The sequence below is a fragment of the Eschrichtius robustus genome, chromosome 13 (genome assembly GCF_028021215.1).
Source record: "Eschrichtius robustus isolate mEscRob2 chromosome 13, mEscRob2.pri, whole genome shotgun sequence".
NCBI classification, from domain to species: Eukaryota; Metazoa; Chordata; class Mammalia; order Artiodactyla; family Eschrichtiidae; genus Eschrichtius; species Eschrichtius robustus.
The window spans coordinates 65,562,855-65,575,420 of record NC_090836.1 but is presented as its reverse complement, the minus strand read 5'-3'; the positions used below and the strand labels follow the sequence as shown (position 1 = coordinate 65,575,420).

General features: G+C 38.2%; 1 protein-coding gene across 11 annotated transcripts in view; it reads right to left on the bottom strand.

The window, feature by feature from the left end:
* NAV3 (neuron navigator 3) overlaps positions 1–12,566 on the bottom strand; it is an 850,488-nt gene that overhangs the window by 180,912 nt on the left and 657,010 nt on the right. For all 11 annotated transcript variants that reach the window (XR_011076027.1, XR_011076028.1, XM_068561371.1 and 8 more), the window contains one exon: positions 9,990–11,016. Coding sequence is in view for 9 of the 11 variants with exons in the window: in XM_068561371.1 (XP_068417472.1) it covers positions 9,990–11,016 (1,027 nt within the window). In the remaining 2 variants the exon portion in view is untranslated. The remainder of the gene's footprint in view (positions 1–9,989; positions 11,017–12,566) is intronic.

Genomic DNA, 12,566 nt, shown 5'->3' with positions numbered 1-12,566 from the left:
ACCTTGGAGAGTTCCCTTGCCCCTTCTGCCATGTGAGGACAGAGTGAAAAGATGGTCATCTGTGAACCGGGAAGCAGGAGCTCACCAGATACCAAATCTACTGGCACTTCGATCTTGGACTTCCCAGCCTCCAGCACTATGAGAAATAAATGTTTGTTGCTTCAGCCACCTAGTCTATGGTGTTCCTGTTAGAGCAGCTGGAACAGACTAAGACACCTGTAATTTAGGTGCTGTGGATAAATTGAGGCTTCTAGAGGTGTAATAATTTGCCCTGTGTAACAAGCTGGGAGATACTTAACCTGTACTTAAACCTGGACGCTTCTAAATATTGTTTTATTAACCACTACCCTACAATTTAATTCCATCCAAATGTCTCTGGACACTGAGCATGTTAATGTATGTGATGTCTCCTTAGCTGACAGATAGCTTAGTCACAAAGTTATTAACAGACAATACTTGAATGTGACAATACCCAATGGCCTAACCTTAATTTTACTCTTTACTACCTTCAATTTTTACTCCTAAGAAAAGGAAGCTATTATACATGCCATTTAAAGGAATTCAACAATACATCTAGATACTAGCAATCTTCAGATTTCCAATTTCATAAACAGGGGTGTTGCATATTGGTTTATATTAAAAATACACCCAAATGAATTCATCTTGATATGGATATACTAGTCACAAATGTGGACATAAACAAAGCTGGTTTGAGTCAGCAACATTAACTAATGGTCTTATAGTTCCTGCTTTATAAACCCAACCTAAAAGAAAGAAAAACAAATATCTTTCCCAAACCAGCTCTCTCTTTCTTGGTGGGAAGGCAGACAGGTGACAGACAGGGCCAAGGCCAGGAATCTGTCAGAGTGAAGAGTAGCCCAGTGTGGATGGTAGATTTGTTAGATTTGTATGCTGGGGGTCGGGGGGCTGAGCAAATAAGAAAACATATTGAGTATAATGGGAGCCAGGTTTCTCAGCTGACAAAGGAAGGTGCAAGTATGGAAAGGAGAAAGCAAGCATAAACTCTGTGTGTTGATTTGGAATTGGAGGCGCTGTGAATTTACGGTTATATACCCATCTCTCTCTCTCTCTAATAGATAGCTCATTGATATTGAGATAAATACATGTGTAGGGACTTCTCTGGTGGCGCAGTGGTTAAGAATCTGCCTGCCAATGCAGGGGACATGGGTTCGAGCCCTGGTCCGGGAAGATCCCACAGGCCGTGGAGTAACTAAGCCTGTGCGCCGCAGCTACTGAGCCTGCGCTCTAGAGTTCGCGAGCCACAACTACTGAGCCTGCGTGCTGCAACTACTGAAGCCCGCGCGCCTAGAGCCCATGCTCCGCAACAAGAGAAGCCACCGCAATGAGAAGCCCGCGCACCGCAATGAAGAGTAGTCCCCACTCTACGCAACTAGAGAAGGCCTGCGCACAGCAACCCAATGCAGCCGAAAATAAATAAATAAATTAATTAATTAATTTTAAAAAAAGGAAATAGGTTTAAAAAAATATGTGTGTGTCTGTATGAGTGTGTGTGTACCTACATATATTTTACTATTTAGGAAAGCTAGGAGCAGTGAGATCTGGTTCCTAAATATTACTCTTCACAAAAGAAATCAGGGCACCTTAGATAAAAGCTAAAGCCAAGGCAGTGAGAGAACAAGATGAGCCTAGATTACCTTGAGCCAAAAAGAAACAAAGTTCTCAAAGAATAATGGGGCAGAAGCCAGCCTGAAGGGGATCCCAGTAGCCAAAACTGGGAAATTCTAAACATCAAAATAAATAGTCATATTGATGGATTATAATCCACTGAAGACAATAGGAATCCATTAGTCCACAAAATTCAAAGAGAGGGAGAGGGAAAGAGTACAGGAGAAGGAAAAGGAGGAGGGGGGAGGGGGGAAGGAGAGGGAGGAAGAGGGGGAGGAGGAGAAAAATAAGAAAGGGACATCATTTTCTTAAAGTTGAATGGCAAGGCATAAATACAGAAGGAATAATGGAATTAGAAATCACATGACATCCATTAGAGTAAACTATTAATTTAGGCAAGAAACCTCAATGGATGCTAAAACCTATGGGTGAAAGCAGATCAACTGTGGCAAACATCATCCCAATCAAGCAATCAAATTCAACACCACCAAAATGGGGAATATCAATAATGTTGATACCTGATAGGAAGGCAATGGAAAAAACACAGTATCATTTCTGTGATATTATATATATCTAAATCTATATACATTTATATATATTTATATATATATATCTGCAATCACGAGAAAATATCAGACAAACCCACATTAAGAAACAGTCTATAAAATGCTTGCCTTCAACATATCAATGTCACTGAAGTCAAGGAAAGATTAAAGCACTGTTCCAGATCGAGGGAGGTTAGGAAGACATGACGACTGGGTACAACGTTCATCCTGAATCACTACAAGTGCTATCTCTGGGACAATTTGTGAAACTTGAAAAAGGTCTCTGGGTGCTCTGAGTTAAATGTATATGGGAGTTCTTTGTACGATTCTTGCAAATTTTCTGTAACGTTAACAGCTTTTCCAAGAGAAGATAAAATACAGAAAAAAGAAACAGCTGTGGTTTGGTTGGGCAATCTGGCGCTGAACCTCGTAAGCTAAATACAGAAAGGGCAGTTTATCAAGCTTCTCTGCGGGGAGAATGCCAACTCATAGCAGTCTTCTACACAACAGACCCTCTTCCAGCATTGGCTCTGCATTCCAGCTTAAAAATACTGCTGTGTGAGGGAGGTTAAACTGCTACCCAATGCACAGATATATATCAAACCCAGCCAAAGACAAGTTTGCAAGACAAGCATTCAGTAAGCTTTAGTTTGTGCTGATAACCAAGTATGCCCAGTTCACATAAAACCACAATTGCAGTATAATCTGTAATAATAGCTGCAGGGCTTACAAAAGCTTTATCTGCAAGATGGTTATATGCTCCACGTTTCAAACTTCATAGACTCGCAGCTCCTCCTATTCAATCTACTGGCTCAACAAATAAGCCAAACTTAAAGCCATGTGAGTAAGCATTTTCAAAACTAATGTTTTGTATTCTTTGCCTTTCAGAATATAATATATTCAAGGGCCAATTTTCCATGTCACTTTCTAGGTAAATCTGAAATCTCACAAAGACTGTTACAACAAAAATCTTTCCTGAGAACCCTTGATGCTGTTATATAAGACAAATCATATTATACCAATTATATATATACATATACATATACATATGAGTAACAAAAGGAAACCTCTAAATTCAGACTTTCTTGACCTAATTTTACAAATCAAGTGTGTACAGAGGGTTTCCGCTTATGTTTAATTAATGGGTTTAAGAAGCACAATGATTTTCTTCTCTGTTTAACAATGTTTTGCCTTATCTAAAGGTTGGGCTCCTTTTTCTTCTTCTGTGAACTGTCCTCACCCTGATTCTCTCCCTTTGCCTTTAGATGTTTGCGTTATGTCCAGTGCACTGATTTACTACATACAAATGGTCAGAAAATAACAAAGAGCATGTAGACCTCAAACTAGCAAGTTATGAATCTGGTTAACAGCTATTTTGAAATTTATTGGGGGCTGTTAAAAATACTGAGGTTTAGAGAAAATGTGCACGTCTTTCTTTCCTCCTTGACTAAGGAATCACTTCACAACTTTACTTCACATATCTCTGCAAGCACAAGAAATATAGCTGTGAAGTAATGAAAGTAAAAACAATGGAAGAAAAAAAATGGCACATCAAAAGAGGGGAGGCAATCTTGAAGGTCCAGAGGAGCTGAGGTAACAATTTTTGAGCTCCAGGCAAGGAAAGCAAGTTTGAAGAATACAGCATAAAGGGCAGACACCAAGAAAGAAGAGGAACAAGGAAAAGTAGGTTTTTTCTTCTTAACTATGCTCTTCCTCTCCTTGCTATAATTGGTACCTCTAATTCAAGTCTTAACAAATCTAACTCTGAAAGTCTGTAAATTTCTCCTTCATCCAGCCATTGAACCCGGTGTATCCTACCCTGACCTCTCCCACTAACAATTCATTTACACAATGAAGACATAGTAATTTTCCAGATTATGCTGCACACACACACAAAGTCCAAGTTCTTGACATTCAAGAATTTCTACTAACACACCACTGTAAAGCAATTATACTCCAATAAAGATGTTAAAAAAAAAAAAAAAAAGAATTTCTACTACAATCAGGCTCCAATCAATCTTCATTTTCCAGGAAAGCTGATCTCCTTGCCAATCACCTTATACATCTTGTGTTTACCCTATTTATTTGGTTCCTTTAGTCTTACATTTCCTTTCCTGTCCCCCTCATCTCCGAATGCCCAAATCCCACTTCTCTTTCAGAATTCAGCTTAAGTGTCACTTTCTCTGATTCCAACAACTAGTGGTAATTTTCCATTTTTTGAAGTCTCGGTGTACCAAATCTGGTTCACTGCTGGGGGGGGTGGGTGGTTTACATTTCCTGCTTCATTCTGTACTTATGTTTCAGTCAGTCTCTTGCCTACTACATTGTGGACCATGGAAGGGAAATAACATATGGGATGTGTGATGTTTCACTCTAACCGTGATGCCTGACACAGTAAATGTATTTAGTAGGTAGTCGAAAGAGGAAATGAATAAGTGAATGAAGGTCCTGAAGAGAAGACATGGTTTCATTCTATAAACATTTCAAAGCTATTTATATTTCAACTAAACCCTACCATTTATAAGGAATAAAAGACTTCTGAAGTTTTCTTGTACATTTCATTGTACATTTTTGGTAGTGTTTCTATTCTTCTATAGCAGATGAGTCTAACCCATGATGATGGTGTTTCATTCAACAATTTTTATTTGGTTCCTATTGTAGGTAGGCTCTGTCCTGGGCAATTACGCTACTACATAAAAAAAGACAAGATGCTTGTTTTTCAATGAGTGTATGTTATAGTCGGAGGTGGCTGAAATCACACTTGTTAATAAGTAAACAAAAAGGCAGTGGATGGTGATAAACTCTATGAATAAAATACAAGAGGACAATGGCATATAATTCTGGCAAGAGGCATTGTGAGTGTTCCTTCAGACTAGATGTTTGGAAACAGCTTGTGTGAAGAAGTAGCATGTAAGCAGAGTTCTGATGAGAAGGAGGCTGCTTTGATCCAGAAGAGAGTCCTTATACGCAGAGAGAACATCTATGACAAAGTCCCCAAAGCAGGACAGGTTAGTTTGTTAAGAAACAGAATGAAGGCAGGGAGGCAGTGAGCGTAGATTAAGGGCTAGATAGAGGGCCGGATTATGTAGGAACTTGTAGGACTTGGTAAGATGCTTAGGTTTTACTTTTCAAGTGTAATGTAAATCCAGTAGATGGTCTCATGAATTTAAATGACACGCAATTTATACTTTTAGAAGATTAGAGCCCCTGCTGTGTGAAGGATGCTACTGGAAAGGACCAAAAGTGAATGCTGGAAGACTCATTGGAAACTAGGTGAAAACTGGTGGTGCCATGATCAGGGGAAGGCAGGGTGGAAATGGAAAGAAATGCCCAACTGAGGGTATGTTTTGGAGCAAGAGCCAATAGGACTAGCTGAAAATAAGATGTGCTGGGAGGGAGTGAGCGAGAGAGAAGAACAAAGTATGGATTCATTCCAAATTTTCTTCCTAGTCTCCCATTCAAGTAATCATGAATTCTAACCTCTAGTCTTTAGCAGTTTTGGTTACTAGCATTTTACATAGCACTTCGTAATTTGCCTGTTATTTTTTCCAACATGCTTGGATTGTAAAATTGTAGAATGTCAAATTTGGATGATGCCATAACATTCCTCCTTCCACCTGACAAATTCTAACTCATCCTTTAAGTCTCATCTCCTCTCTTACCTCTTCTGTAATGCATACACTGACTCCACCCTTATGTAAGATTCAGGAAAACTCTTCTACCTTATTTGTTGCATACACTTCCATGACAGCAATGATGCTTTAAGTTCTTGATTAAATTCTTTTCATTATCACCAATAAAACTGAGCTCCCAGAGAGCAGAGAATTTTTTTTTTTTTTTTACTCTTTGTAACTCTTATTACATAGTATTTGCAGAATGAGTGACGAGTACATAAAAGAAAAAAAATATTTGGTGAATTCCCTTAACTTAAACTATGGCAACCGGTCACTGTATCGCTTCTTAAAAATCTCCGGTAGCCACCTGCAGCACTTGAAAAAGGCAGGCTATTCCATTCACACAGGTCTACTTATTGGGAACTTCTTATACTGAGTTAAAATCTTCTTAAAGTTTTCACATTTGACTTTAGTTATATCCACTCATTAAACAGATAAAGATATGCCCAATTCAAAACTACTTTTACCACATAGTAGTGATAAATGAGTTACAAAAACTTAATATAGAATATACTTGCACTGTGCAGGAAGTAGGACTAAAATGAAATTCATTAACTTCCAGAACTCAACATTATATTTATAGGACTTTGAACATTCAATTTGCAAGAAAGAGTATTATGAAGCATATATTAAGGTCCCAGAAGGAATAATTAATAACCAGCATGACCTAGAAGTGGGCTGAGAACTGGGGAAAAATATCACCATCACCCATGGCTCTTCCCATTATATAGAGGTTATTTAATTTTCTTTAAATATCAAACATATGTATGTTTATACATATACATATATATATATGTATTTTAAAGTTATTCTACTTAAAAGCAATTAAGTATTTCCCAATATAACTGAATTCTGATTACGATATCTGCAAATCTGCTATTGACATTTTCCCAGCCAGAATTTTCCTAGTAACAATACCTCTTATTTCTACACACACAGCAAGAACTGCTAAGCAAAGGAAGGCACACTACAGACTCAGGCATATATGGATTCAAAGGCAAACTCCTGCCAGGCCTGTGACTTTAAGAGATTATCATTATTCTGCCTTGAAATCGCTGCTTCTTCATCTCTGTAAAATGGGGTAACATTCCCTTGTCATGGGTTTATGACACAGTTTAAATGAAAAAAAATGAACATAAATTTTGTAATACAGACTTGTACTAAGTAAGCATTCAACAAATACCATTATAAAATAGTAAATTATTACTATTATTGTATCAAATGATTAGCAACTCCAGAAAAGTCTGTCAGGGATTTTGCAAGAGAAATTCTTAAATGGTGTTGGAGTAGTCAGAGTTGAAAGGACATCAGGGGTCACATAGCCAGATGACATGACTCTATGATATCTCTTTCACTGACAGTTAAGAAACTTGAATATTGACTACTCAACCTTAAGAGGATTTATATTATCATTTACAAAATTATTCTGAATTTATAAAAGACTTCAAGCAACCATTTCCTCATATGTAGACTATGATGTGACATTTCTTGTTAGATGGTTTTATTTATTTTCAACTACTTTATATTATTGATAATAAAACAAATAATTACTGACATTTATAAGTAATTTATTCTGAATCTGGCTCTGTGCTGAAGACTTTACACAAGATTGCCTTATTTAATCTTTAAAACAACCAAATGAGGTAGATATTCTTCTACCACACTTTACAGAATTAGAAACTGAAGTCTGGGGAAGGTCATTTACTGTGTGGCAGGTACTGTTCTGAACCCTGTATAAATATCAACTCATTTAATCTTCAAAACAGCCTTATGAGGAAGCTTCTATTATTAACATGTCCATTTTACAGATTATAAAAATTGAGTCTCAAGAGTCTTTAAATTCATTACACAAAGTCACATGACTAATAAATGGTGTCATCAAGATTCCAACCCAGGCAACCTGGCTCTTGGGGCCATTGTCTCAATAATACAAGGTGCAGTTTCTGAACCATGGTAGAGCAAACGGACTCTACAGCCTGTAATCCTAGCTACTTGGCTGCATTACCTCACTTTTACAATCTCCGTTTTAAAGAGGGCAAAAAGAAACTCAAAGAGGCTGGAGAATTTGGCAGTCACATGGTAGATTTACACTTTAACCTCTAAACTGTGCTGCTTCCTCTTTCATATAGCAAAGGTTACACTGTCAAATGAAAATCACTAAATCCGTACCCACTGGATATGTTATTGCAAACAACCAAAGAAGTTTGCTGCTACTTATAGAAAGAAGCTTGCTAAACTGGTGGGTATGTTCTTTTTGCTTAGATTTAGACTTTCCTGTGAAATTCATCCGTGGTGATTTGAAATGACTGAGGTTCTTACAGAATACATTTGAGAGTGACAAGTGTGCTGAGAATGACATATTTTAAACTTTATAATTTTTTCTTATATTTTTGAAACGTGGATTATGATTTTGACATCTGAAATTCTCCTTTGTCAGATAGGGTCTCTGGAGCTAGAAGGATCTGCAGACTCCCATTGTAATACAGGTGGGACAGGCACGACCTATAGCAGTCCCCCTCAGCCATTGGTTGGCATCGCACTGGGCCCCTCCCCCAAGCGAGCGACCGTTAGTGAGCAACTGTCAATGAGCAACTGACTGTTAGTGGTCCCCCTCAGCCATTGGCTGGCACCGCAGTGGGCCCCTCCCCCTCCCCCTTCTCCATAGAAAAAGAGCCCAGAGAATGCGGACTGAGGGAAAATGTTTTTTGCGACTAGGGTGCCATCTTCTCCGTCTGCTGGCTTTCCGATTAAAGTCGTTATTCCTTGCCCCAACAACTCATCTCCCGATTTATTGGCCTGTCATGTGGCAAGCAGAGCAAGCTTGGGCTCGGTAACACCATGTGATGCAGATACAAAGGTTTTAAATGAATTTTTGCTATTAAAGTCAGAATAGCAGCCTTAAATGAGGTAGCCTAAGACCTGAAGTTCAATAATTATGCATTTGTTTGGATGAGTACATAAAGCCCCAGAAAAAATCACTTAAAGTGCTTAGGTTTTTCACTGAGGGAAAACAAATCATTATAATTATTTTCTTTACTTAAAAACTCATGTATTTAATAAATTTAATAAAATTTGAAACTATATAATCTTGACCTTTTCCTATTTGCAGCAGATCCTACATCCTGTTTCTCCTGTTGATGAACCTGCCAAAGTCGCAGGCATTATTCCTCCCTAGCCACCTCTTCACTGAAAGGACAGTGGATAAAAACGGAGACATAGCAGCACTGACATAGTCCTAATCGAGTAAAAGTTACCACAAGACAATAGGCAAAATGTGTTCTTTTTACAACTGTCTAGTAGGATATATATTTTAAAATATAGCATGTGCTATGTATTTTAATAAATAAAAATAATATAAATATATAACAAAAATTTAATAAAGTTAAATATAATAATTATATGGATTATTATTTTTGCCTGGAAACAACAGGCCTAGCTGTGGAAATTAATATAACTTTTAGGTTGGGAAAGCAACGCCTTATAAACAACATTTAACAAACATGTACAATGTGCCAGAATATATAATAAGCATCTTATATGCATTATGCCTGTTATTCTTCCCAACTCTACAAGGTAGATACTATTATTTCTATTTGACAGCTGAAAATGAGACTAAGAGATGTTAAATTCTTTGTCCAAAGGCATATAGCTGGTAAGTGGCAGAGCAGGGCATTAAGTCTATATCTGCCCGATCCCAGAGCGTGCCCCCTTAACCATTATGGTTTACTTTTTCTCATGCGTGAAAACAAAAATATCTCTCAACTCTATAAAAATGAGAATTATTTTAAAAGACTAATCATAGAAATAATAGTAGTAAAAGTAATAGACACAGGGAAAAGTCATGACATCTAGGTTCTATTTTGCCTTTGACGACAAGTAGGTTAACTTTCAAAGGCCTCGGTTCTTGAGTGGGGGGGGGGGGAAGGAGATGAGGACTAACAGATTGGAGGATATGGGAGGCTTTCTTTTAAAAATTTGAATTCTAGGCCTCTCTCTCCAGAATGAAACACTGTTCCCAAAATGACTATGTGAAATAGGACTCCGCAACCTTCCTTATTATGTATACTCTGAGAATGCAGACCTGTCAATGTTTACAGCTGTGGACCCACGGAGCCCGCCTTACCTATAAATGAATGGAGCCACGGTGGCAGTATTTGGGTGGTTGTGTTGCTGCTGCTGAGGGAGCTGGACGGCTCCATTTCCCACGCTCTGCGCACTGCCTTGCGCCGCTGACCCAGCACAGGAACCCGCCGGAGAAGCGTGGCTAGCTTCCCTTCCTTCCAAAGGAGCAGGGCAGTTGGATGTGCTTGCTTTCTCAGTCGTTACGGGCTTAGGGAAGGACTGGGAAGGGCTTCCCTTGGTAGTCCTGAATTTTTCAGACTCTTTGTTTGTTGAGCCTCCCGGTGAAACAGTTTGCTTTGCTGTTGGCACCTTTGAGCCCGGTTTTGGAATCCCACTGGAAGAGGGGATTAAGCTTTCCTTCTTGGCTGCTGTCGTCTTGCTGCCCTTTGGGATTAAGCTTGCAATTTTAGAGGTCTTTTTTGGAGCCGTCTCCGCCACCTGATCCTTCTCGTCCTTGACTGGTTTTTCAGTGCAAACTTTATTTTTGTCCCTGTTCTTTTCCTCTTTTTCCTTTGGCTGTAGCAAAGACTTTTTATTGCTGAGATTTTTGCTTCCAGCTTTTGGAGGGGCTAATTTCGGTGACACTTTGGGGCTGCTATTGGTTGAGCCGCCACTATTCAGACCACTGTTAAAGCCTTCCATTTCACCAGATTCAGATAAGGCATCGTCCTCTTTCCCACCTTCACTGGGTCCTGAACTGGGAGGCTGCAGGGGGCGTAAAGCAGTCCGGGTATTGACCAGCTTGAATTTCTCAAGCATGGATTTCTGTCCCGAGGGAGCTGCTTTGCCCCCGTCTGAGGCAGGGGGCTTCAGTCTGTCTGCAGATGGTGTGGGAGAGGTGGCTGGGCTCGACGGCTTCACGGTCAGCATGGTGGAGGTGGCGCTGTGCTTGGCATTCATGGACTTGCTGCGCCACGGCTTGCTGGTGCTCGGAGAAGGGATGGCAGAGGCCGGGGGCTGCCCAGCGGTGCCGGGGGGCTGCGTGCTACCACTCACACCTGAAGTTGGTTGAGGTCCTTTGGAGGAATCTGGACGTGGTTAAGAAGAAACATTGTTAAAAAGGCTGATTAGTTTTTGATCACTTATGTCACACCACTGAGTATTTCTAACTATAGGCACAAGGAAGTTTCTTTCCTCTGAACTGGAAACGGACATCACTTCTGTAATGTGGTGGTTTTTGTACCATATATCAAACATTCAGTGTCTGAGGGACAGTGATTTTGGGGGGGAAAAAAAACACAACACTTTTTTTCCCTTCTAAAATTATTCTTAGCCAAATGAATTTTGCTGGTCACAGAGGTCTAAAGATGAATAAAACACTCTCCCTCGCCTAAGCAATTCTCTGTATTCTTCCAGCCACTACTGTAGCTCATAGCAGTGAATGGATACTCCACCTTGCCCTATAAAAATAATGAATACTGAGAAATTGCTTTAACCTACAGGGAGCCTAGCTTATTCTTATCTGATTAAATATGCTTTTGAATCATAATTTAGCTTTTTGTTAATATTGTTTTTATTTGTACAAAATAAATATTGAAAGGGATGTTTATATGGGTCAGATAATCTACTAAGAAATATATAAAATATGTAATACAAATATGTAATACTACAAAATGTGTAATATATAATATGTAATACATAATATGTATAATCCTTACAACAACCCTACAAGGTATGTATTGATAGTTTACAAATAATTCTTACAAATAATAATTTTATAAATAATTTTTAAAAATTCTACATAACTTGTCCAAAGTCACCCAGCCTGGACCTGAACTGATTTCAAAGCCTGTGCTCTTAACTAGCACACCTGCAGGCTCCTGTAGTGATTTGAACAAGCTTTAAATTCTAATAAAAAAAATCAAGCTACTTTTTGGGGGCTATAAGAAAATAAGGCCAATTGTCGTATAAGTACTTATAATGCACTAGTGTTTACTTACTTTCCACTTAGAAATCTCATTATGATATGAATTTCTATACGACTGTTATAGCACCGATTAATGCTTGATTACAAGTCTTATTTTTAAGCATGAAAAACTAAACCAAAAAGAGATTTTACAACAATGTATAGAATAAAAAAAAAAATTGAGCTTGGAGTTAAGAGATCTCAGTATAAATGTTAACACTGGAGAACTATATAATTCTGGTCATGTCATTTACCTTAAATTTCATCTACCATAAATACCTCCCTCTTCCATCCTCTTTTTCTTTTTTTTCTGAGAAATGGAGTGACAAATGATTAAATTACATATTTATGTAAAAGAGGCAACGTTGATACTGTTAACATACTAGATATTGTCAAATAAATGCTAAGCTGTTTTTGATGAAATGTCCAAAGGAAATATTTTATTAATAAACCCTTTCATAATATTCAGGAATTGGAGACCATTAAATTCCATTAAATATTCATAGATCTAAAACTACAATGCTTTCACTTTTAAATGTTTTTTCCAACAGTATCAAAATGCAGGCTAAACATTAGGTAATTAAGCCAATTGGTATAGAATACTTGTCTTACCCATTTTTCAGAAGAAGAAATTTACATTAAAAAGTTAATAAAGAAAATTAGAGATAGGAA